The sequence below is a fragment of the Bos grunniens genome, chromosome 5 (assembly GCF_055505025.1).
Source record: "Bos grunniens cultivar Pamir isolate PY7600 chromosome 5, Bosgru_T2T1.0, whole genome shotgun sequence".
Taxonomy (NCBI): Eukaryota; Metazoa; Chordata; class Mammalia; order Artiodactyla; family Bovidae; genus Bos; species Bos grunniens.
In genome coordinates, this window is record NC_141169.1 from 41561282 (window position 1) to 41587770 (window position 26489).

Genomic DNA, 26489 nt, shown 5'->3' on the forward strand with positions numbered 1-26489 from the left:
ATGAGTATTATTAAAGAGTTATTGCTCTAGAGCTAAAAGCCCTCTCTGTTTAACCGATCCCTGGGAATTATGAGAGAACCTTACTTAAAAGTCACACAATAAGTTTAAGCCCTCTGAGTCCATTAAATCATTTTTCCTAGTTGCGGGAAAGGAAAGTGTTGTATTATGGAGATAATCATGGCTGATAATCCAAAGAAAAGCAACTTTGACAAATTCTAATGTAACTTTTTATTGAAACAAGACAACAAAATTCTTTTCTTTAAAAGGAAAAAGTTCTAGCCTGCAAGGAAAAACAGACCTCAAACTAAGAAGTCTTTTACTTAAATAAGGAAAATAAAGCTGGTGGCTCAGCAATAAAGATGGTAAAAGAAGCTGCTTACAATGCAGGAGGCCCAGGTTTGATCCCTTGGTTGGGAGGATCCCCTGGAGAAGGGAATGGGTACCCACTCTAGTATTCTTGCCTGGAGAATCCCATGGAGAGAGGAACCTGGCAGGCTACAGTCCATGGGGTCACAAAAGAGTCAGACACAACTTAGCAACTAACGCTAACACTGAAATCATAAAGAATAGAATTATATGATGCTTTCCCTCCTGCCCTGAGCCTGAAGAATGAAAGTAAATCAGAGGAACATAGTTTCTCTTCTAAAGTGAAGCTGTATAGAATGATTTACTAATGACAAGTCAAAGTGTGTGTGTGTGGGGGGGGGGGACCCCCACAAACTAATAACTCGCAGTTAACAGTTTAAAAACACTGGTGGCAAGTAATATCATCTTTGCATTGTTTCAAGTTAATGAGGCAGGCTTACCCAGTGGCTCAGCAGTAAAGAATCCACCTGCAATGCAGGGGACACAGGAGACCAGAGTTGGATTCCTGGAGGAGGAAATGGCAACCCACTCCACTATTCTTGCCTGGAGAATCCCATGGACATAGGAGTCTAGCGGGCTACATTCCATAGGGTTGCAAAGAGTCAGACACGACTGAAGGGACTGAGCACAACACATCACACAAACAAATGAGACAGTTAAAATTGCCCCCTGAGAATGGAGGACAACAGTGTAGATTTTTCCAGGGAGAAGACATCCTTCCTTTTAGTGAGTGGGTTGATGGAGGTTGTCTATTAAACCTCAAATCAGATGAAACCTTGGGTTTACTTTGTACCAGTGGGAGCTATTAATACTTGGTGACACGAGTGGAATGTATAAACGTGAATTTTCTTTTCAGGGATCCATGGAACAAGTTTTGTGATTCACCTGGGGAGATAGGTTAACTCTAACCTCAAAGAAATAAGATGTATCGTTCCTTTAAAAGAAGCATACATTGAGGAGGGACTGGCCATAAGAAGCTGAATTGCTCCGGAACAGATTCATTTATATCACAATATTATAAAAGGAAGGAGGGGTACTTGCGATATGCCATAACAGAATATTTTTTCCTAGGCCCTTCCAGCCTTGGCCATCCTCAGGCTTTTCTAAAGTGGTTCTCTCCTTGCCTTTCCAAACCGTGCGATCATCGTAAACCATTTCTCTGAGTCTCGAAGTCTAGTACCGGGCTGGCAAACACTGGCTTACTCCTCAACTGCAACCCTCAAACTATGGGACTTGGAGCAGTTAAGAAACAGAGAGCCACGTTAGAAGGACCCTAGGTCAGAGGTTGCGCTCGACCGGGAGGTGGGGTTTAGGGGTCCGGGGTGGGCTGAGGCTGGCACCGCCCGAGGAGGGGCGGGGCGTCTCGGGCCGGCCCCGCCGGCTGGGGCTGCACGTGACCTGCGGCCCCACCTCCCGCTTGCTCCGCAGCGCCAGCTCGGCAGGCGCGGGGCGTGAGTCTCGAGTGAGACCCGCCAGGCTCCAACTCCGCAGAGCCGGGGCCGGCGGGCAGCAACTTTCTCCCCGGAGTGGCTGCGGCGGCGGCTGCTACCGTGGCAGGCGGAGCAGGAGCCGGGAGGAGGAAGGCGGCGGTTCCTTGTGCCCGCTCGGGCTGTCCAGCCCTTCGAGACCGCCAGCCCGCGGAGCCTCGTTCCCCCGGGCAGCCCCGGGCCCCTGCCTTATGTCCCGCAAGGCGAGCGAGAATGTGGAGTACACGCTGCGGAGCTTGAGCAGCCTCATGGGCGAGCGCCGCAGGAAGCAGCAGGAGCCGGACGCGGCGAGCACGGCCGGGGAGCGCAGCCTTCTGGCGGCCGCGGAGTCGAGCGCCAGCCTGCAGGGCGCGGGCGCGGGCGGCGGCGGCGTCGGGGACCTGGAACGCGCGGCGCGGCGGCAGTTCCAGCAGGACGAGACCCCCGCCTTCGTGTACGTGGTGGCAGTCTTCTCCGCGCTGGGCGGCTTCCTGTTCGGCTATGACACCGGGGTGGTGTCGGGGGCCATGCTGCTGCTCAAGCGGCAGCTCAGCCTGGACGCGATGTGGCAGGAGCTGCTCGTGTCCAGCACGGTGGGGGCGGCCGCCGTCTCGGCGCTGGCCGGCGGGGCCCTCAACGGCGTCTTCGGCCGCCGCGCCGCCATCCTGCTGGCCAGTGCCCTCTTCACCGCCGGCTCCGCGGTGCTGGCCGCGGCGAACAACAAGGAGACGCTGCTCGCCGGCCGCCTGGTTGTGGGGCTCGGCATCGGTGAGTTCCGGCTTCGCGAAGAGCGCCTGCGGGGCCCCTGGCGACTCCGCCCTTGACCCTGGTCGCTGCGTTCTTTTCCCCCTTCAGGGTCCCCGTCGAGTGTGGCCAGCTCCCGAGGACACTTCGCATCTCTTGCTCCTGTTCTGAGAGCCCATCTGTTTGTTAGTCCGGCCTCTCAGTCTCCCTCCAGGGTGGGGGTGGGGGTGGGGGATCGCTGTTCTCTCCCCCGAGCCCACGTGGACTCTGTCGCCTACGGACAAGTGAATCCGCGTGATACTTGCCTCTCTAAGCCCTTCCTGGAACCCGGCTCCTCACCAGCGGTTTCCTTGATTCAGCCTTACCTGATGTCTAGCTAAGAGCTTAGGAGGGAAGATCTTTTTACTCTCCAACATTGTCTCACTTTTTCCTCCACTGCTAGACCTTTGCCTCTTCTAGGATTCCGAACTCCGAACCCAATAAGTCTTAAAAGATACAGTAAGAGAATTTTTAAAGTTCCTCAAGTCATCTGGACTCTACTCTTTGCTGCTCCTCATTTTCCTTCTCGAGTCATTTATCTTTAGGGTAGAGTAGTATTTTATTCTCTTCTTTTGAGTTTACTTTTTGTATTGCCTTTTGCTTTCCTTCCCCCTGCCCTCAAATAAATTCTTGACTTTTCTGTTTTCCTGACCTTTTCCTTTAAATCTGTATTCACCCATTCTCCTTTTTGTTTTGTCTCTCCTGTTTTCGCTTGGGTCTTGTTCACCTCCTAAATTCACTTTGAAACTATTCGCCCTGTGGGTAAATGCCCAGCAAGGTAGATGTTTGCAGTTTATTGCCAAAATGAAGGGATGAAGGTTCCCTTGGGATTGGTTTTTCACCCTGGTTGCTGAGCAGGGGAGGTGCAGTTGGTAAGTTCTTGGCAGATGGAAGCTGTTTGGAATGTGCGCAGTATTATTAGAAAGCACTTTTGAGACAAAGTGGGGGGTGAGACTTAAATCTCACTAGTAATTTTTGTAAGGCATGCCGCTGATGCTTTTTTATTGTTTCCTTTCATGATTCAGTTTCTTGTTTCCTTTAGGGTGCTGTTGAAGTATTTCTTCCCTATGGCTGGGGATTGATGAAAGAGCCCTTTAAACTAGGGCTCCTGATGATCTGTCCATTCACCACTTGTTTGACGTTTATGCTTTTCACCTTTTCTCTGTAGACTCTACGGGGGAGAGAGCCCTATTTATACAACTCCACATGTAGGAACCATAACCTGAAACCCAGCTCACTGCACTTTATATCCAGAATTAGTTATTACTGATTTCCTTTTTGTTTGTTTATTGCACTGTTACTTAGTGAAGCAGGGCAAGGCTCTCAGTTACATGTTAAGTTGACTATTATTAAAGTCTAAAATGACCAAAAAGTACAACTGAAATGAAACCTCTCTGTAAGAAGTACCTAGTGCCTTCAGGATTCTCCTGTCAGCATTCTCTGCATGGGACAACAGATTACCTCTTTTGTTTCTTCTGACATTGAAATAGTGTAATTTTAGGTAGCAAGATTTGTTCAGTAAGACTGAGTCTTTTTTGTAATTTTGGAAATCAATACTGTTTTTCAGAGATCTCTCAGTGAAGTTTCCTAGTGTTTAGCTATGGCAAGTATTGGATATTTGGGTATTATATTTAGTCTTTTATCTGATAGGAAAAGCAAGCCCCTGTTGTGTGTTTAAGGGCCTTTTCCAGATGAGCAGAACAGTGAGGAACATTTATGCTTCAGTATGAGTGGCTGGGCAGGGTTAGAGCAAGGTAGAACTAGCAAAGCTCTGTAAGAAAGGCTCACAGACAGGGTTGTTAATTAAAAGAGGGTACAGTTACCCCAAGAGAGGAAAGCCTAGCTCTTGCAGATGGAAATGGTATGTTGATAAGTAGTATTTTGACAGTAGAGATAAGGAAAGGATTTTCTAGGCCAAACCTGGAAATGAGCAAAGAAAGGAAAGCATAGGCCATGCTTGAGGAACAAGGTGGATGCAGCAAAGAGGATGAAGCAAGAGGTAAGGTTGGAAAGGTTGGTGTGCAAGAGCAGCATTTGTGTCTCTGGCACCAGGGTTGCCTGCCTGATACTGCAGCTAGTTGATTTAGTCCTGGTATGGCCTGTCTTACTCATGGGGGAGTACCACTTAGACTGGAAGCCCTGATATAAAGTTGCATAAAAAGCTCTCCTCACTTACAAAATGAAGAATGTTTTAAGGTTTTAAACAGATTTTCAAAGAGGCCACATTACACATCACCACCTTTCAAATTAGGATCTATATGATGCGTATATTTGTAAAATTCTTAAAACTCAAAAGATTACTAACCATTCAAAAAAGAAATTACAAATACTTTTAGCTACAAGGAAATGAGTCATTAGGATGAGCATTTTTTTAGGGATACAAAATTAGTTTTGCTTGTTTACTACACTGACTCTGAATTTATTTCATACTTTTTATAAAGTAGATTTTGTGTGTGGTCAGGAGGTTTTTGTTTTTTATTATCCTTTTGATATTTAGTAAATATTGAAGAATAACTTTGTGTCTTCTGGTATATTTTTCTGGCAAATTTGTAATGGCAATTTCTTTCTTCCACAAATTTACTTGTGGTAAATGTAAAGCCCATAAGGACAGGGGTTTTTGTTCATTTTGTTCACCAAGATACAGTACTCAGCCTGTAGGAGGCACTCGTACTTGATGAGTAAATGAGTGTACGGTAAGCACAAGCATTAAAAAGTTACATTGCTGATAGGGTATCAAAGTATGTAAGGACTTTTATTTTTTTAGAGTATTGTGAAATGCTTGAAAGACTATATAAGGGTTTTAGTTTGCTCAATTCAGTTCAGCCACTCAGTCGTTTCCTACTCTTTGCAACCCCATGGTCTGCAGCACATCAGGCTCCCCTGTCCATCACCAGCTCCTGGAGCTTACTTAAACTCATGTCCATCGAGTCAGTGATGCCATCCAACTGTCTCATCCTCTGTTATCCCCTTCTCCTCCCACCTTCAATCTTTTCCAGCATCAGGGTCTTTTCCAATGAGTCAGTTCTTTACATCAGGTGGCCAAAGTATTGGAGCTTCAGCTTCAGCATCAGTCCTTCCGATGAATATTCAGGACTGATTTCCTTTATGACTGACTAGTTGGATCTCCTTGCAGTCCAAGGGGCTCTCAAGAATCTTCTCCACCACCACAGTTCAAAAACATCAATTCTTCGACACTCAGCTTTCTTTATGGTCCAGCTCTCACATCCATACATGAATGACTATTGGAAAAACTATAGCTTTGACTAGACGGACCTTTGTTGGCAGAGCAATGTCTCTGGTTTTTAATATGCTGTCTATGTTGGTCATAGATTTTCTTCCAAGGAGCAAGCGTCCTTTAATTTCATGGCTGCAGTCACCATCTGCAGTGATTTTGGAGCCCAAGAAAATAACGTCTGTCATTGTTTCTCCATCTATTTGCCATGGAGTAATGACATATAGATGGAGAGCATCACTATGAACCAAGCTAGTGGAGGTGATGGAATTTAGTTTGTAATAGTGTAATTAAATCATTTACTTGTTTAATAAATGCTAATTAAGCTTCATTATTGATTCTTTAACTTTTGGAGTAGGCAGTAGTTAGATAAAAATCCCACCCTGAAGGTATTCATTCTCTAATGGAACACAAAGGCCATCAACAAGCATTTAAAGTACAGTAGAGGTTTCTGTAACTCCTATGGGAAACACAGAAGACTAAGCAATTGCATTTTTGGGGAGGAAGAAAATAGAACAAATAATTAAGGAGGTTTTATAGAAACAGATTTAAATCGGGGTTTGGAGGGTGAGTAGGAGTTCAACTGATTTACAGAGATCCATGAAAGAAGTTACTATTTTTTAGTGCTTTAGTATGGGATAGGTACCCTGCTGTTTTTACATATGTTATCTCATTTAATCCTTTTAGCTCTAGAAACAGGTTTCCTTTTTCTGGATGCCTACCTCATAGGTAGTGTGGGTTCTGGACCACTGAAATAAAGTGAATATTGCAATAAAATAAGTGACACAAGCTTCCAGTGCATATGAAGTTATTTTATACTATACTGTAGTCTATTGTATACAAATAGTATTATTTCTAAAAAAACTACGTATCTTAATTTAAAAAAACAAAAAACAAAAAACACCAGAAATAATGTGAGTCTTCAGCTAGTAATCTTTGCTGTTGGAGAGTCTTGCCTCCACATTGGAGGCTATTGATTGATCAAGGTGGTGGTTGCTGAAGGCTGGAGACTGGCAATTTCTTGAAATAAGATAACAGTGAAGTTTGCTGCATCAGTTGACTTCCTTTCACAAGTGATTTTTCTGTAACATTTGATGCTGTTAGATAGCATTTTACCCATAGTTATAACTTCTTTCAAAGTTGAAATCAGTCCCTCTCAAACACTGACACTGCTTTGTCAACTGTATGTAATATTCTAAATCCATTGCTGCCATTTCAACAATGTTCATAGCATATTCACCAGCATATTCATTTCATCTTGAGAAACCACTTTCTTTGTTCACCCATAAGAAGCAACTCCTTATCTGTGAAAGTTTTACGTGAGAGTGTAGCAATTCAGTCACATTTTCAGGCTCCTCTTCTAACTCTGGTTCTCTTGCTGTTTCTACCACAGCTGGCAATTACTTCCTCCACTCAAGTTCCATCCCCTCAAAGTCATCATGGGGAGTTAGAATGAACTTCTGCCAAACTCTTATTAAAGTTGCTGTTTTGACTTCTTCCTATGAATCAGTTATGTTCTTAGCGGCATCTGGAATGGTGGATCGTTTTAGAAGGTTTTCAATTGACTTTGCCCAGATCCATCAGAGGAATCACTATGTATAGCAGCTATAAGCTTACACTGGTATTTCTTAAATAATAAGACTTGAAAGTCAAAATTGCTCCTTGGTCCATGGGCTGCAGAATGGATGTTATGTTCAGGTCAGTTCAGTTCAGTTCAGTCACTCAGTCATGTCCGACTCTTTGCGACCCCATGGACTGCAGTACACCAGGCTTTCCTGTCCATCACCAACTCCTGGAGTTCACTCAGACTCACATCCATCTAGTCAGTGATGCCATCCAGCCACCTCATCCTCTGTCATCCCCTTTTCCTCCTGCCCCCAATCCCTCCCAGCATCAGAGTCTTTTCCAATGAGTCAACTCTTCACATGAGGTGGCCAAAGTATGTAACAAAGGACATTATGTTAGCAGGCATTAAAGCAACATCAATCTTGTACATCTTCAGAACTCTTGGGTAACTAGGTGCATTGTCAGTGAGCAGTAATATTTTGCAGGGAATCTTTTCTGAGCAGTAGGTCTCGATAGAGGGCTTGAAATATTCAGGAAACCGTGTTGTAAACAGATGTGCTATCATCCAGGCTTTGTTGCATTTGTAGAGAATAGGCAGGGTAGATTTAGCCTAATTCTTAAGGGCCCTGGGAGTTTTAGAATAGTAAATGAGCATTGGCTTTGACTCAGAGTCACCAGCTGCATTAACCCCTGACAAGAGGGCCAGCCTGTCCTTTGAAACCCTGAAGCCAGGCATTGACTTCTCTTATAGAAGTCCTAGAAGGAATCTTCTTTTAATATAAGGCAGTTTCGTGTATGCTGAAAATCTGTTGTTTAGTGTAGCCACCTTCCTTACTTATCCTAACTGTGTCTTCTGGGTTACTTGCTGCAGCTTCTCTATCAGTTCTTGCTGCTTCACCCTGTGCTTTTATGTTATGGAGAGGGTTTCTTTCCTTAAGCTTAATGAATCAACCTCTGCTAGCTTCACACTTCTGCATCTTTCTCACTTCTCTTAACCTTCATATAATTGAAGAGAGGCCCTTCTTGGTCTTCCTTAGTGGCTCAAATGGTAAAGAATCTGCCTTCAATGTAGGAGTCCTAGGTCGATTCCTGCTTTGTGAAGATTCCCTGGACCCACTCCAGTATTCTTGCCTGGAGGGTTCCATGGACAAAGGAGCCTGGTGGGCTACAGCCCATGGGGTCACAAAGAGTTGGACATGACAGCGATTGAACACACACACAGGCCCTTCTCTGGATTAAGCTTTGGCTTAAGGAAATATTTTAGCTGGTTTGCTCATCTGTCAGACCACTACAGCTTTCTCTGAATTAGCAATAGAGCTGTTTTGCTTTCTTGTTCTTGTATTCACCAGAGTTCAGTTCAGTTCAGCTGTTCACTTGTGTCAGACTCTTTGTGACCCCATGGACTGCAGTACACCAGTCTTCCCTGTCTATCACCAGCTCCTGGAGTTTACTCAAACTCATGTCCATCAAGTCAGTGATGCCATCCAACTATCTCATCCTCTGTTATCCCCTTCTCCTCCCACCTTCAATCTTTCCCAGCATCAGTGTCTTTTCCATTGAGTCATTTCTTCACATCAGGTGGCCAAAGTATTGGAGCTTCAGCTTCAGCATCAGTCCTTACAGTGAATATTCAGGACTCATATCCTTTATGACTGACTGGTTGGATCTCCCTGTAGTCCAAGGGGCTCTCAAGAGTCTTTTCCACCACCACAGTTCAAAAACATCAATTCTTTGGCACTCAGCTTTCTTTATAGTCCAACTGTCACATCCATACATGACTACTGGCAAAACCATAGTTTTGACTAGATGGACCTATGTCAGCAGAGTAATGTCTCTGCTTTTTAAGATGCTGTTTAAGTTGGTCATAGCTTTTCTTCCAAGGAGCAAGCGTCTTTTAAAATTTCATGGCTGCAGTCACCATCTGCAGTGATTTTGGAGCCCAAGAAAATAAAGTCTGTCACTGTTTCCATTATTTCTCCATCTGTTTGCCATGGAGTGATGGGACCAGATGCCATGATCTTAGTTTTTGGAATGTTGAGTTTTAAACCAGCTTTTTCACTCACCTCTTTCACTTTCATCAAGAGGCTCTTTAGTTCCTTTTCACTTTCTCTGTAAAGGTGGTGTCATCTGCATATCTGAGGTTATTGATATGTCTCCTGGCAGTCTTGATTCCAGCTTGTGTTTCATACAGCCTGGCATTTTGCATGATGTACTCTGCATATAAGTTAAATAAGCAGGGTAATAATATACAGCCTTGATGTACTCCTTTCCCAATTTGGAACCAGTCTGTTTTTCCATGTCCAGTTCTAACTGTTGCTTCTTGACCTGTACAGATTTCTCAGGAGGCAGGTCAAGTGGTCTGGTATTCCCATCTCTAAGAATTTTCCACAGTTTGTTGTGATCTACACAGTCAAAGTCTTTGGCGTAATCAATAATTCAGTAGTAGATTTTTTTCTGGAATTCTTTTTGCTTTTTCTATGATCCAGTGCATGTTGGCAATGTGATCTCTGGTTCCTCCGCCTTTTCTAAATCCAGCTTGAACATCTGGAAGTTCATGGTTCATGTACTGTTGAAGCCTGGCTTGGAGAATTTTATTCACTGGAGTAGTACTTGTAATATCCTTCTGCTTTGCCTGTGCAGTTTGGCTAATGGGTGCAAGAGGCCTAGTTTGTGGCCTGTCTTGGCTTGAGTCATGCCTTCCTCACTGAGCTTAGTCAATTCTAGCTTTCATTTAAAATAAGAGACCTGTGATTCTTCTTTTCATTCTGACACTTAGAAACTGTTAAACACAAGGATGTTATTTTGACTAATTTAAATATTGTGTGTCTCTGGGAAACAGGGAGGCCTGGGAGATGGGGAGAGAGGCTGGGGAGCCAGTGGTTCCTGGAGCAATCAGAACAGACACAAAGTTCCCATCTTCTGTGGGTGTGATTTGTGGTGCCACAAAACAATTGCATTAATAACATCAAAGATAGCTGATTGTAGTGCATCATGACAATTATAATCATAATGAAAGAGTTGGAAATATTGTGAAAATTACCAGAATGTGACCCAGAGACTTGAAGTGAGCAAGTACTGCTGGAAAATGGTGCCAATAGACTTGTTCCATCAAGGGTTGCCACAGACCTTCATTTTGTAAAACATTTACTGTCTTTAAAGCCCAATAAACCAAGGTATGCAATAAAAAAGGTATAGCAGTTAAATGATGAGGACACTAATGCAAAATCAGAATTAAAAAACAGAACCTTGGAGTCTTTTGCTCTTTTCAACTAATGAGCGTTTAAGTTAGAGTTAACAGTGAGTGTAAAGGCACCAAAAAGTCAAAGCAGTATATGAAGCAAAAAGTGACTGAAGGGTGATGATGGGTCAGTCATGAAACTAGAATGATTTTTGTGGGAGGATTAGGCTAAATAGGGTTTAGTTGGTCTTGACTATGCAGGGACTGTCTTTGGGGATTTTCAGTTGTAAATAATGCCAGACTAATATCCATTGAATCTTTTTAAAATTTTAAACCATTATGCTTTTAAACTTTTACTTTCTTCTTCAAACTTCTGTCAAACCCCCCAAATGCAGGAGGCTGCAAATAAGAAGAAAAGTTTATTTAGGGTCTTAAGAACTGTGATTCAGTATATACAGAGTCCGGTAACCCTGAAAGAGTATTACAAGGAAGAGAAAGAGTTAAGTAAAGGCAAAAGATCATGAGGTTGCTAAAAGTTGCCTGGTAAGATTTGTGATTGTCCCCATTCAAGGTGGAAAATATCGATCCTTAAGGAATCAGAGTAGAATTAGAGTGCCTGCCTGATCAGTGGCTAATTTGTGCCTGATTCTTTCTGACCCCATGGACTGTAGTCCGTCAGGCTTCTCTGTCCATGGGATTTCTCAGACAGGGAATACTGGAGTGGGTTGCCATTCCTTCTCCAGGGCATCTTTCTGATCCAGGGATTGAACCCACATTTCCTGCATTGACAGGTGGGTTCTTTACCACTGAGGCACCAGGGAAGCCCTTAGAATTAGAGTAGAGGTCCATTAAGTATCTTGAGTTTCTGGCTGGTGTTCTTTGTGACTTTACCAGATCAAAGGTCAGATTCCGTCCAGGCTGAGAAATGCATTTTCTTAATGGCTACTAACTCTATTTAAGAGAGCTCTCTTAACAGTACTGACTCAATTTTGATTCTCCTTTGACACCTCTTGCTTCTTTGAATTTTGTAGTATTAGAAATCCTTTGCTGAGATAGTTACTACTGGGTGGCTAAAACATGTAGTCATGAATTACTGAAATAGGAAGAGTTGCAGGGCCCTTCAACAGAAATCTTTGAAAATCATAAAAGATACCAAGCTGTAGAGTATAATTGTTCGGTCTATAATTAGAATGTATAAATATATTGAGAATCAATGATTCATGTAAAAGAAGCATAAGAAATCAGAGGTTTCTGATTTATTTTATGGATTCATTTTCCTTGACTGGTTACACCAAAATTAGCTTATTGTGTACCCATTATGAAAATGGCATTATTTGTGTTTTGGTTTCACCAGAGGTTCTTTTGGTTCCTCTGGTCTCATCCTTGACTTAAGTCCTGGGACCAGGCTTTTGTCAATGTTCCTGCTCTATTACTTCTGACACCAGACTTTTTAAACTTGAAGACTCAAATTTCAAATAGGACACAAATTTGAAAACTCAAGAGTTTATTGTATTTCTCCATTGTAATCTTATTTTTATATCCTTGTACAGTTATTGGTTTCTGTCCTTGGGTTAGGAAGATGCCATGGAGTAGGGAAAGGCTACCCACTCCAGTATTCTGGCCTGGAGAATTCCATGGACTGTATAGCCCGTGGGGTTGGGCTATACAGTTGGGCATGACTGAGTGACTTTCACTTTCATTTATACAGTTATATTTTTTATGAGTTTATTTAGCAAAGTTGTACCTATAATCAAAGTTTTCAGATGTGGATAGGTACAAAAGGATGGAAAGAGTGTGAGTTTGTGCATTTTGCTTCGTTTGATTGTTGTATGTGATCTTATATCTCTCATGCATAACACACAGGCAAGGTTGCTGTGAAGGAGCAGAGTATAAGAACATAGTACTCTTATCATTGTTAGCATGTCTATAGCCAAAAAGCACAGAATGTAATTTCGCCCTTTTCCCATTGGCATTGGCATTTACTGCTAATTATAGGTGATGATTTAATAATTGTGTGGGGCATATCAAAGAGTGTCTCAATTCAGACATTGATTGGTGTTCAAAACCTTTACTGAGAATGGACATGTTAATCTATACAGCACTGAGTTTGCTGAATTAATCTTAAATTTACACCAGTTGCTTATCTGTCACCCTCTGTTCCAGTACTCCCTCTACTGGACCACAGTTTGTAGCTGCTTTGCAGCTTTTAATTAGTATGTTATGGCCTATTGAGAAATACTTTTCAAAAATATCAATCTTTTTCAAAGAGTACTTTGAACTTTTGTCTTTTAATGCAAAGCAAATTTAAAATCTTGTTTGATTAAAAAGTCATGTAATGCTAATATCAATGAAAAATTTATTTAAGGTAAATAAAGTTAGAATCAGACAGATTTTTAGATTATCAGCTAATGCTATTTTTTTTTTTTGCTAACCAACTTTGTTCCCTTCCCCAACTCTCACAATTTGTTTCAGTTTTATTTTCTTTTAAAGCAGAATTTCTGTGTTGGATTTATTCTCTCTACTGGTATGCAACTGACAGGTCAAGTAAAGCTTCATTTGACCTGTTTCCTTGTTGCATAAACATTAACAGTTTATGTGCAATGCCCCACCCCTCTTTAACTCCACACTTTTATATCTGCTGGAGTTGACATTATAGAGTTACAGTGAGAATTATGACCTAATTGTGTTTGCCTAGTAGTATTGCATGGCCCTCCTTGCATGAGCTGTCAGTGAGATGACCTGAGTGTTAATCTGAGTTCTGTAATGTTGTTCATGACTTCTGTCTTAAGCATTTTTCTTTTTCATCCATCCATACTTCTGTCTTCTGTATTTTAAGCTCAAAGTAAGAACATAGTCTGATTCACACTAATGTCTTTGGGTTTAACACCTTTGGTGATGTCGAATGCTGGTAGATCTCAAATAGCAAGCAGTCATGGCCATCATTACTCAAAAGCACATGATACTATTTTTCTTTTTTCTTCCTGATTGAACTTGGTTCCTTTATGCATCCTTCCTGTCTTCACCTCTTTTCATTTCCTTGCTTTTCTTTTTCTCTGACTTCATAGTGAAGATGAAGCAACACTTTTATAAAGGAAACTTTCATTGAAGGAAAACCCCAAAATAGTTTCCACATAGAAATTTAACTTCCCTGGATGTATAGAGAAACAAAATAGCCAAGTGTTACAGATAAGTCTAAACTCAAGTTGGGACTACAGCATGATTCACACTTAGGTCTTTTATTAAATATTGGCGCCATTGTTTAGAATGGTGTGTTCTGGAATATGTGTCTAAATCCACACAGCAGAAGGCTCGTTTCACAACAGGCTGAGCAGTGTGCTGGGGTCCCGAGCACCACAGTGCACACTGGCATCATGGTGGCACCAGCATCCTTCTCTACTGATTTTAGTATCTCCCTAGTCACTTCAAGCAGAACATGACTTGGAAATTGATTTAGCTGCCAATACCCTGGAAGTGATACCTAAACTTTCATTTAATGCTTACTCTGTGCCAAATATTCTTCTAAATATTTTACTTATATTCATATAATTTTCATAATAACTCAGTGAGATAATACTATTACAAGCACACTTCATGTGCTTTACGGATCATTGTGCTTTTTACAAAATGAAGTTTTGTGGCGATCCCACATTGGATTCATCAGTGCCATTTCACCAACATCGTTTGCTCACTTTGTGTCCCTGTGTCACATTTTGGTGATTGTTGCAATATTTCAAGCTTTTTCATTTTTACTATATTTGTTATAATGACTTGCAATCAGTGATATTTTGTTACCATTGGGAAAGATTAGAACTTGGTGGAGGCTCAGATAATGATTAATGTTTTTCAGCAGTAAAGTTTTGTTTTGTTTTTTTTTCTTTTAAATATATTGACTTACAGTGTTTCAGGTGCCCAGCAAGGTGATTCAGTTATACAAATACAAAAAACCATATGTTATTTTTGAAATTATTTTCCATTGGTTATAACAAGATGTTGACTATGGTTCCCTATGCTATACACTAAATCTTTGTTGCTTATTGCATATATATTTTTAAATCAGAAATCTAGCATTCTGTTCATACAGAAGTGGACAAACAAGTGGAATCAAAATGTCATTTTTTTTAGGCAAAAAATCCTAAGTTTTCTAAAACATATGTATTATACATATTTATATTAATACACAAAAGCTTTTCTGCTACAGTTGATAAGGCTTGAGAAAGAACATCCAAAAAAAAAAAAAGGAGAAATTGGAGAACATAAACTAAATGAAATGGGAGCACGGAATATGAAAGAGAAAAAGTGGAACAAACTAGATAAAAGTAAAAATTATCATAGAGTCCAGTTGTTTTTAAATACGACTACTCATTAGAAACATCTGGAGCTCTGGAGAAGAAAATTAATACCTGAGCATTTGTAGTTTTCAAAAAATTTCAAGATAATCTTGGTATGCGTCAGAATTTTATTTATTTTAAATATAAATTTATTTATTTTAATTGGAGGTTAATTACTTTACAATATTGTATTGGTTTTGCCATACATCAACATAAATCTGGCACAGGTATACACGTGTTCCCCATCCTGAACCCCCCTCCCTCCACCCTTCCCGTATCATCCCTCTGGGTCGTTCCAGTGTACCAGCCCCAAGCATCCAGTATCATGCATCGAACCTGGACTGGCAATTCGTTTCATATATGATATTATACATGTTTCAATGCAATTCTCCCAAATGATCCCACCCTCTCCCTCTCCCACAGAGTCTGAAAGACTGTTCTATACATCTTGTCTCTTTTGCTGTCTCGCGTACAGGGTTATCATTACCATCTTTCTAAATTCCATATATATGTGTTAGTATACTGTATTGGTGATTTTCTTTCTGGCTTACTTCACTCTGTATAATAGGCTCCAGTTTCATCCACCTCATTAGAACTGATTCAAATGTATTCTTTTTAATGGCTGAGTAATACTCCATTGTGTATATGTACCACTGCTTTCTTATCCATTCATCTGCTGATGGACGTCTAGGTTGCTTCCATGTCCTGGCTATTATAAACAGTGCTGCAATGAACATCGGGGTACACGTGTCTCTTTCAATTCTGGTTTCCTCGGTGTGTATGCCCAGCAGTGGGATTGCTGGGTCCTAAGGCAATTCTATTTCCAGTTTTTTAAGGAATCTCCACACTGTTCTCCATAGTGGCTGTACTAGTTTGCATTCCCACCAACAGTGTAAGAGGGTTCCCTTTTCTCCACACCCTCTCCAGCATTTATTGCTTGTAGACTTTTGGATCGCAGCCATTCTGACTGGCGTGAAATGGTACCTCATTGTGGTTTTGATTTGCATTTCTCTGATAATGAGTGATGTTGAGCATCTTTTCATTGATTTGTTAGCCATCTGTATGCCTTCTTTGGAGAAATGTCTATTTAGTTCTTTGGCCCATTTTTTGATTGGTTCATTTATTTTTCTGGAATTGAGCTGTAGGAGTTGCTTGTATATTTTTGAGATTAGTTGTTTATCAGTTGCTTCATTTGCTATTATTTTCTCCCATTCTGAAGGCTGTCTTTTCACCTTGTTTCCAGTTTCCTTTGTTGTGCAGAAGCTTTTAAGTTTAATTAGGTCCCATTTGTTTATTTTTGCTTTTATTTCCAATATTCTGGGAGAGGGTCATAGAGGATCCTGCTGTGATGTATGTCAGAGAGTGTTTTGCCAATGTTCTCCTCTAGGAGTTTTATAGTTTCTGGTCTTAACATTTAGATCTTTAATCCATTTTGAGTTTTTTTTTTTTTTTTTTTTCAGTTTATTTTTGTGTATGGTGTTAGAAAGTGTTCTAGTTTCATTCTTTTACAAGTGGTTGACCAGTTTTCCCAGCACTACTTGTTAAAGATATTGTCTTTAATCAATTGTATATTCTTGCCTCCTTTGTCAAAGATAAGGTGTCCATAGGTGCATGGATTTATCTCTGGACTTTGTATTTTGTTCCATTGATCTATATTTCTGTCTTTGTGCCAGTACCATACTGTCTTGATGACTGTGGCTTTGTAGTAGAGCCTAAAGTCAGGCAGGTTGATTCCTCCAGTTCCATTCTTCTTTCTCAAGATTGCTTTGGCTATTCAAGGTTTTTTGGTGAAATTATTTGTTCTAGCTCTGTGAAAAATACAGTTGGTAGCTTGATAGGAATTGCATTGAATCTATAGATTGATTTGGGTAGTATACTCATTTTCACTATATTGATTCTTCTGACCCGTGAACACAGTATATTTCTCCATCTATTTGTGTCCTCTTTGATTTCTTTCACCGGTGCTTTATAGTTTTCTATATATAGGTCTTTAGTTTCTTTAGGTAGATATATTCTTAAGTATTTTATTCTTTTCGTTGCAATGCTGAATGGAATTGTTTCCTTAATTTCTCTTTCTATTTTCTTATTATTAGTGTATAGGAATGCAAGGGATTTCTGTGTGTTGATTTTATATGCTGCAAATTTAGTATATTCATTGATTAGCTCTAGTAATTTTCTGGTGGAGTCTTTAGGGTTTTCTATATAGAGGATCATGTCATCTGCAAACAGTGAGAGTTTTACTTCTTTTCCAATTTGGATTCCATTTATTTCTTTTTCTGCTCTGAGTGCTGTGGCCAAAACTTCCAAAACTATGTTGAATAGTAATGGTGAAAGTGGGCACCCTTGTCTTGTTCCTGACTTTAGGAGAAAGGCTTTCAATTTTTCACCATTGAGGATAATGTTTGCTGTGGGTTTGTCATATATAGCTTTTATTATGTTGAGGTATGTTCCTTCTATTCCTGCATTCTGGAGAGTTTTTATCATAAATGGCTGTTGAATTTTGTCAAAGGCTTTCTCTGCATCTATTGAGATAATCATATGTCTTTTATTTTCAATTTGTTAATGTGGTGTATTACATTGATTGATTTGTGGATACTGAAGAATCCTTGCATCCCTGGGATAAAGCCCACTTGGTCATGGGGTATGATCTTTTTCATGTGTTGTTGGATTCTGATTGCTAGAATTTTGTTAAGGATTTTTGCATCTATGTTCATTTGTGATATTGGCTTTTAGTTTTCTTTTTTGTGGCATCTTTGTCAGGTTTTGGTATTAGGGTGATGGTGGCCTCATAGAATGAGTTTGGAAGTTTACCTTCCTCTGCAATTTTCTGGAAGAGTTTGAGTAGGATAGGTGTTAGCTCTTCTCTAAATTTTTGGTAGAATTCAGCATGAAGCCTGAATCTGGACCTGGGCTTTTGTTTGCTGGAAGATTTCTGGTTACAGTTTCAATTTCCGTGCTTGTGATGAGTCTGTTAAGATTTTCTAGTTCTTCCTGGTTCAGTTTTGGAAAGTTGTACTTTTCTAAGAACTTGTCCATTTCTTCCACGTTGTCCATTTTATTGGCATATAACTGCTGATAGTAGTCTCTTATGATCCTTTGTATTTGTGTGTTGTCTGTTGTGATCTGTCCATTTTCATTTCTAATTTTATTGATTTGATTTTTCTCCCTTTGTTTCTTGATGAGTCTGGCTAATGGTTTGTCAATTTTATTTATCTTTTCAAAGAACCAGCTTTTGGCTTTGTTGATTTTTGCTATGGTCTCTTTTGTTTCTTTTGCATTTTTTTCTGCCCTAATTTTTAAGATTTCTTTCCTTCTACTAACCCTGGGGTTCTTCATTTCTTCCTTTTCTAGTTGCTTTAGGTGTACAGTTAGGTTATTTATTTGACTTTTTCCTTGTTTCTTGAGGTATGCCTGTATTGGTATGGACTTTCTCCTTAGCACTGCTTTTACAGTGTCCCACAGGTTTTGGGTTGTTGTGTTTTCATTTTCATTCATTTCTATGCATATTTTGATGTCTTTTTTGATTTCTTCTGTGATTTGTTGGTTATTCAGCACCGTGTTGTTCAGCCTCCATATGTTGGAATTTTAAATATTTTTTCTCCTGTAATTGAGATCTAATCTTACTGCATTGTGGTCAGAAAAGATGCTTGGAATGATTTCAGTTTTTTTTTGCATTTACCAAGGCTAGATTTATGGTCCAGGATGTGATCTATGTTGGAGAAGGTTCTGTGTGCGCTTGAGAAAAAGGTGAAATTCATTGTTTTGGGGTGAAATGTCCTATAGATATCAATTAGGTCTAACTGGTCTATTGTACCATTTAAAGTTTGTGTTTCCTTGTTAATTTTCTGTTTAGTTGATCTATCTATAGGTGTGAATGGGATATTAAAGTCTCCCACTATTATTGTGTTATTGTTAATTTTCCCTTTCATACTTGTTAGCATTTGTCTTACATATTGCGATGCTCCTATGTTGGGTGCATATATATTTATAATTGTTACATCTTCTTCTTGGATTGATCCTTTGATCATTATGTACTGTCCTTCTTTGTCTCTTTTCACAGCCTTTGTTTTAAAGTCTATTTTATCAGATGTGAGTATTGCTACTCCTGCTTTCTTTTAGTCTCTATTTGCTTGGAATATCTTTTTCCAGCCCTTCACTTTCAGTTTGTATGTGTCCCCTGTTTTGAGGTGGGTCTCTTGTAGACAACATATGTAGGGGTCTTGTTTTTGTATCCATTCAGCCAGTCTTTATCTTTTGGTTGGGGCATTCAACCCATTTACGTTTAAGGTAATTATTGATAAGTATGATTCCGTTGCCATTTACTTTATTGTTTTGGGTTCGAGTTTATACACCCTTTTTGTGTTTCCTGTCTAGAGAATATCCTTAGCATTTGTTGGAGAGCTGGTTTGGTGGTGCTGAATTCTCTCAGCTTTTGCTTGTCTGTAAAGCTTTTGATTTCTCCTTCATATCTGAATGAGATCCTTGCTGGGTACAGTAATCTGGGTTTTAGATTATTTTCTTTCATCACTTTAAGTATGTCTTGCCATTCCGTCCTGACCTGAAGAGTTTCTGTTGAAAAATCAGCTGTTATCCTTATGGGAATTCCCTTGTGTGTTATTTGTTGTTTTTCCCTTGCTGCTTTTAATATTTGTTCTTTGTTAATTTGATTAATATGTGTCTTGGGGTGTTTCACCTTGGGTTTATCCTGTTTGGGACTCTCTGGATTTCTTGGACTTGGGTGATTATTTCCTTCCCCATTTTAGGGAAGTTTTCAACTATTATCTCCTCAAGTATTTTCTCATGGTCTTTCCTCTTGTCTTCTTCTTCTGGGACTCCTATGATTCAAATGTTGGGGCGTTTAACACTGTCCTGGAGGTCTCTGAGATTGTCCTCATTTCTTTTAATCCATTTTTCTTTTTTCCTCTCTGAATCATTTATTTCTACCATTGTATCTTCTACTTCACTAATCCTGTCTTCTGCCTCTGTTATTCTTCTATTTGTTGCCTCCAGAATGTTTTTGATCTCTTTTTTTGCATTATTCATTATATTGATTCTGTTTTATTTCTTCTAGGTCCTTGTTAAACCTTTTTTGCATCTTTTCAATCCTTGTTTCCAGGCTGTTTATCTGTGATTCCATTTTGATTTTAAGATTTTGGATCATTTTCACTATCATTATTCAGAATTCTTTATCAGGTGGATTCCCTATGTTTTCCTCTTTTGTTTGGTTTGGTGGGCATTTATCCTGTTCCTTTACCTGCTAGGTATTCCTCTGTCTCTTCATCTTGTTTATATTGCTGAGTTTGGGGAGGCCTTTCTGTATTCTGGCAGTTTGTGGAGTTCTCTTTATTGTGGAGTTTCCTCGCTGTTGGTGGGGTTGTACAGGTGGCTTGTCAAGGTTTCTTGGTTAGGGCAGCTTGTGTCGGTGTTCTGGTGGGTGGAGCTGGATTTCTTCTCTCTGGAGTGCAATGAAGTGTCCAGTAATCAGTTATGTCAATGGTTTTGGAGTAACTTTGGGCAGCCTGTATGTTGGAGCTCAGGGCTGTGTTCCTGTGTTGCTGGAGAATTTGCATGATATGTCTTGCTCTGGAACTTGTTGGCCCTTGGGTGGTGCTTGGTTTCAGTGTAGTTATGGAGGCATTTTGTGAGCTCCTGTCAATTAATGTTCCCTGGAGTCAGGAGTTCTCTGGTGTTCTCAGGATTTGGACTTGAGCCTCCTGCTTCTGGTTTTCAGTCTTATTTTTACAGTAGTCTCAAGACTTCTCCTTCTATACAGCACCATTGATAAAACATCTAGGTTAAAAATGAAAAGTTTCTCCACAGTGAGGGACACCCAGAGAGGTTCACAGAGTTACATGGAGAAAAGAAGAGGGAGGAGGGAGTTAGAGGTGACCCGAATGAGATGAGGTGGAATCAGTAGAGGAGAGAGCAAGCTAGCCAGTAATCACTTCCTTATGTGCACTCCACAACTGGACTGCTCAAAGATGTTCATGGTGTTATACAGAGAAGAGGAGAGGGAGGAAGACAGAGGTGGCCAGGAGGATAAAAGGGGGAATCAAAAGGAGAGGGACAGATCCAGCCAGTAATCAGTTCCCTAAGTGTTCTCCACTGTCTGGAACACACAGAGATTCACAAAGTTGGGTAGAGAAGAGATGGGGTGGGGAGGAGACAGAGGTGACCTGGTGGAGAAAAAGGAGAGTCCAAAGAGGGAGAGAGCAGTCAAGCCAGTAATCTTGCTCCCAAGTAAAAATGGGTACTGAAAATTGGGTTCTTAAAGATACAAAATTGATAACAAATACCAAAAAGCAAACATTAAAAATCTAGAGTAGAGTTTGGAATTACAAAAATACAATATTAAAGAAAGGAAGAAAAAAAAAAAAAAGGAAAAAAAAACCAAAGTCACAAAAATTATTAAAAAAAAAATATATATATATATGAAGTTTGGTTTAAAAATAGGGTCTTTTTTTTTTTTTTTTGCGAAGTAATAGTAGGTTATAAAAGTGAAAATTAAAGGAGTAATAGAGACTTAAAAATTAAAAAAAAAGAAAAGAAAATATATCTTTTCTGGTGTTGTTTTGGGTATTGTGGGGTTAGTTCATTTTCGGATAATTCCTTGGTCCGGCTTAAATTTCTCAAGATCTATAGGCCCCTTCCTATGTAGTCGGTACTAATGACAGGGTTTTAATCTATTGTTCCTGTCACTTCCAAGGCGGTTCCCTCTGTTTTAGCTTCTATTTGCTGGTCTCTTCAATGTCTGATTTCTGCCCTGATACAAAGGGGGCGGTAGTGGACACTTTTTTAAGGCTCACTTGTTCAGTCGCACTGTGGGGAGGGAAGGACGCTGCAAACAAATAACACTGCCGTACTCACAGTGCCTCAGCCACACTGGGCCTGCCCCCGCTCACTGCGCGTGTAGCCTCCCTGCCCACACTGCTCAGGCTCTAGGTTGCTCCACGGGGACCATCCGAGGCCGCCCTTGGGCTGCTTGCACCTGCCAGGTCTAAGCCACTCAGGTTCAGGCACTCTGGTGGTCCTCAGAGGCGCACTCAGTTGGGCCTACGTTTTGTGCCCTTCCCAGGTACGAGCAGCTCAGGTGATGAGGTGTTTGGCGAGCACGGTTGCTGCGACTTATCGCCTCCCCCTTCCCTGCCGCTTGGTTTTCTGGGTATACAACCGGCGCATCTTCTCAGGTTGATGTTGACTGTCCAGAACCCCAAGAAGTCTTAGTAAGCAAAGAAGCCTGCTTGCAGTTTGGTAGATAATGTCTCTCTGGGGCTGCGATTGCCCCCTTCTGGCTGTGGCTGCTGTCACCGGAGGGGGATAGTGTGCAGCAGGCTGGCTCTGTTCAGTCCTTTGTACTGTGAGCGGGCCTGGCAGTGTCTTAGGGCTTTTTGAGTGGTAGCTATCCCACAGTCTGGTTTGCTAACCCAAGTTAGTTCCCTCAGATTGCCCTCGGGGCATTCAGGCATTCCTTACTCTAAGCAATGCAGCCCTCACCTCCCTGCCCAGCCCCCGCTTGCTAGTGGCGGGTGCAGGCGTCTGCGCTGCTTCTCCGCTGGGGGAGTTACCGCTGGGCTCGTAATCTGTGGGGTTTAATTATTTATTTTTCCTCTCTGTTATGTTGCCCTCTGTGCTTCCAAGGCTCGCCACAGACTCGGCAGTGAGAGTGTTTCCTGGTGTTTGGAAACTTCTCTCTTTTTAAGACTCCCTCCCTGGGACGGAGCTCCGTTCCCTACCTCTTGTGTCTCGTTTTTTTGGTCTTTTATATTTTTTCCTATCTCCTTTCGAAGACAATGGGCTGCTTTTCTGGGTGCCTGATGTCCTCTGCCGGCATTCAGAAATTGTTTTGTGGAATTTACTCAGCGTTTAAATGTTCTTTTGATGAATTTGTGGCGGAGAAAGTGGTCTTCCCGTCCTATTCCTCCGCCGTCTTCGAAAGTGACTGCATCTGGATTTTAAAAAGTCATTACAGGTTTTTCTATTAGTCCTAGTTCTGGTGATAGAGAGTTCTATTATTTTTCTGTTGCCCAATCATCATGCAGTGGTATTAAGTGAGTAATAGTTACATAATCACAGTAGTAAAGGATGTTCATCAGTTTTCAATAGCCAGACAAAAAATAAAAAATAATTATAATTGCAGGCCATAATGGGAACATGATTAACTTTAACAATATAAAATAAATACATACAATTTTTTTGGGGGGGTGGGTCAAGCAGAGTGATGTGGTAAATGGAAGTGCATACATGCACATGTTTTCATCAACCCAGCCAGAGTATGTCTTTTGATTGGTGCATTTAATCCATTTACATTTAGGATAATTATCAATATGTATGATCCTATTGTCGTTTTCTTAATTGTTTTGGGTTTATTTTCAGTAGGTCTTTTCCTTCTCTTGTGTTTGCTGCCTAGAGAAGTTCCTTTATCATTTGTTGTAAAGCTGGTTTGGTGGTAGTGAATTCTCTTTAACTTTTGCTTGTCTGTAAAGCTTTTGATTTCTCCATCAAATCTGAATAAAGTCTTGCTGAGTAGATTATTCTTGGTTGTAGGCCCTTTGTTTTCATCACTTTGAATATATCATGCCATTCCCTTCTGGCTTGTAGAGTTTCTGTTGTGAAATCAGCTGATAGGCTGATGGGAGTTCCCTTGTATGCTATTTGTCATTTTTCCCTTGTTGCTTTTAATAGTTTATCTCTGTCTTTAATTTTTGTCTGTATGATTATTGTGTGTCTTGATGTGTTCCTCCTTGGGTTTATCCTGCCTGGGACTCTCTGTGCTTCCTGGACTTGGTTGACTATTTCCTTTCCCATGTTAGAAAAGTTTTCAGCTATTATCTTTTCAAATATTTTCTCAGGTCCTTTCTCTCTATCTTCTTCTGGACCCCTAAAATGAGAATGTTGGTGTGCTTAATGTCGTCCCAGGGATTTCTTAGGCTATCTTCATTTCTTTTCTTTTTTTCTTTATTCTGTTCTGTGGCAGTGATTTCCACCATTCTGTTCTCCAGGTTATTTATTTGTTCTTCTGCTTCCTTCTAGTGTATTATTCATTTCTGTTGTTTGTTCTTTAGTTTTTTTCTAGGTCTCTGGTAAACATTTCTTAAATCTTCTCAATCTTTGCCTCCATTCTTTTCCCAATATCCTAGATCATCTTCACTATCATTATTCTATATTCTTTTTTTCTGGAAGATTGCCTCTGTCCACTTCATTTAGTTGTTTCTCTGAGGCTTTATCTTGTCCCTTCATCTGGGACAAAACTTTATGCGTTTTCATTGAGATTAAGTTTTGTACTATGGTTTTTGTTTTAGGTGCTGTGACTGCTGCTTCTAGTTTCTTCTGTCTGCCCTCTGATGGTTGAGGCTAAGAGGCTTGTGTAAGCTTCCTGATGGGAGGGACTGGCATGAGATAAACAGGGTCTTGCTCTGCTGGGCAGGGCTTTGCTCAGTTCAGTTCAGTTCAGTTGCTCAGTAGTGTTGACTTTACGACCCCATGACTGCAGCACACCAGGGCTTCCTGTCGATCAACAACAACCAGAGTTTACTCAAACTTATGTCCATTGAGTCGGTGATGCCATCAAGCCATCTCATCCTTTGTGGTCCCCTTCTCCTCCCGCCTTCAATCTTTCCCAGCATCCGGGTCTTTTCAAATGAGTCAGTTTTTTGCATCAGGTAGTCAAAGTATTGGAGCTTCAGCTTCAACATGAGTCCTTCCAATGAATATTCAGGACTTATTTCCTTTATGACTGACTGGTTTGATCTCCTTGCAGTCCAAGGGACTCTCAAGAGTCTACTCCAACACCACAGTTCAAAAGCATCAATTCTTCGGTGCTCAGCTTTCTTTATAGTCCAACTCTCACATCCATACATGACTACTGGAAAAACCATAGCTTTGACTAGATGGACCTTTGTTGGCAGAGTAATGTCTCTGCTTTTTAATATCCTGTCTATGTTGGCCATAGCTTTTCTTCTAAGGAGCAAGCGTCTTTTAAACTTTCGTGGCTGCAGTCACCATCTGCAGTGATTTTGGAGCACAGAAAAATGAAGTCTGTCATTGTTTCCACTGTTTCCCCATCTATTTGCCATGAAGCGATGGGACCAGATGATGTGATCTTAGTTTTCTGAAGGTTGAGCTTTAAGCCAACATTTCACTCTCCCCTTTCACTTTCATCAAGAGGCTCTTTAGTTCTTTGTTGTCTGCCATAAGGGTGGTGTCATCTGCATATCTGAGGCTATTGATGTTTCTCCTGGCAGTCTTGATTCCAGCTTGTGCTTTATCCAGCCCAGCATTTCTCATGATGTACTCTGCATATAAGTTAAATAAGCAGGGTGACAATATATAGCTTTGATGTACTCATTTCCTGATTTGGAATCAGTGTGTTGTTCCATGTCCAGTTCTAACTGTTGCTTCCTGACATACAGATTTCTCAAGAGGCAGGTCAGGTGGTCTAGTATTCCCATCTCTTTCAGAATTTTCCACAGTTTGTTGTGATCCACACCGTCAAAGGCTTTGGCATATTCAATAAAGCAGAAATGTTTTTCTGGAACTCTCTTGCCTTTCCAATGATCCAACAGATGTTGGCAATGTGATCTCTGGTTCCTCTACCTTTTCTAAATCCAGCTTGAACATCTGGAAGTTCACAGTTCACATACTGTTGAAGCCTAGCCTGCAGAATTTTGAGTATTACTTTACTAGCATGTGAGATGAGTGCAATTGTGTGGTAGTTTGTGCATTCTTTGGCATTGCCTTTCTTTGGGATTGGAATGAAAACTGACCTTTTCCAGTCCTGTGGCCACTGCTGAGTTTTCCAAATTTGCTGGCATATTGAGTGCAGCACTTTCACAGCATCATCTTTCAGGATTTGAAATAGTTCAACTAGAATTCCATCACCTCCACTAGCTTTGTTCGTAGTGATGCTTTCTAAGGCCCACTTGACTCGGCATTCCAGGATGTCTGGCTCTAGGTGAATGATCACACCACTGAGATTATCTGTGTTGTGAAAATCTCTTTTGTGTAGTTTTTCTGTGTATTCTTGCTACCTCTTCTTAATATCTTCTGTTTGTGTTAGGTCCATACCATTTCTGTCCCTTATTGTGCCCATCTTTGCATGAAATCCTCCCTTGGTATCTCTAATTTTCTTGAAGAGATCTCTCGTCTTTTCCATTCTGTTGTTTTCCTCTATTTCTTTACACTGATCACTGAGGAAGGCTTTTGTTTCTCTCCTTTCTATTCTTTGGAACTCTGCATTCAGATTGGGTATGTCTTTCCTTTTCTTCTGTGCTTTCACTTCTCTTTTTTTCACAGCTATTTGTAAGGCCTCCTCAGACAACCATTTTGCTTTTTTTTGCATTTCTTTTTCTTGGGGATGATCTTGATCCCTGTCTCCTGTACAATGTCATGAACCTCTGTCCACAGTTCATCAGGCACTCGGTCTATCAGATCTAGTCCCTTAAATCTGTTTCTCACTTTCAGTGTATAATCATAAAATCATGGACAGCTACATGTCAAAGAATGAAATTAGAGCATTTTTTCACACAGTGTATGAAAATAAACTCAAAATGGATTAAAATCCTAAATATAAG

At 40.7% G+C, this 26489-nt stretch overlaps 1 protein-coding gene across 4 annotated transcripts in view; it reads left to right on the forward strand.

Moving 5' to 3' along the window:
• The first annotated feature begins 1778 nt into the window (after positions 1-1778).
• SLC2A13 (solute carrier family 2 member 13) overlaps positions 1779-26489 on the forward strand; it is a 527099-nt gene continuing 502388 nt past the window's right edge. For 3 of the 4 annotated variants that reach the window (XM_086399922.1, XM_086399921.1, XM_086399923.1), the window contains exon 1: positions 1799-2600. In XM_086399922.1, the coding sequence (XP_086256048.1) occupies positions 2045-2600 (556 nt within the window). In that variant the 5' untranslated portion in view covers positions 1799-2044. Of the gene's footprint in view, positions 2601-26489 lie in introns of all 4 variants that reach the window. The other variant, XM_086399920.1, reaches the window with a different exon arrangement.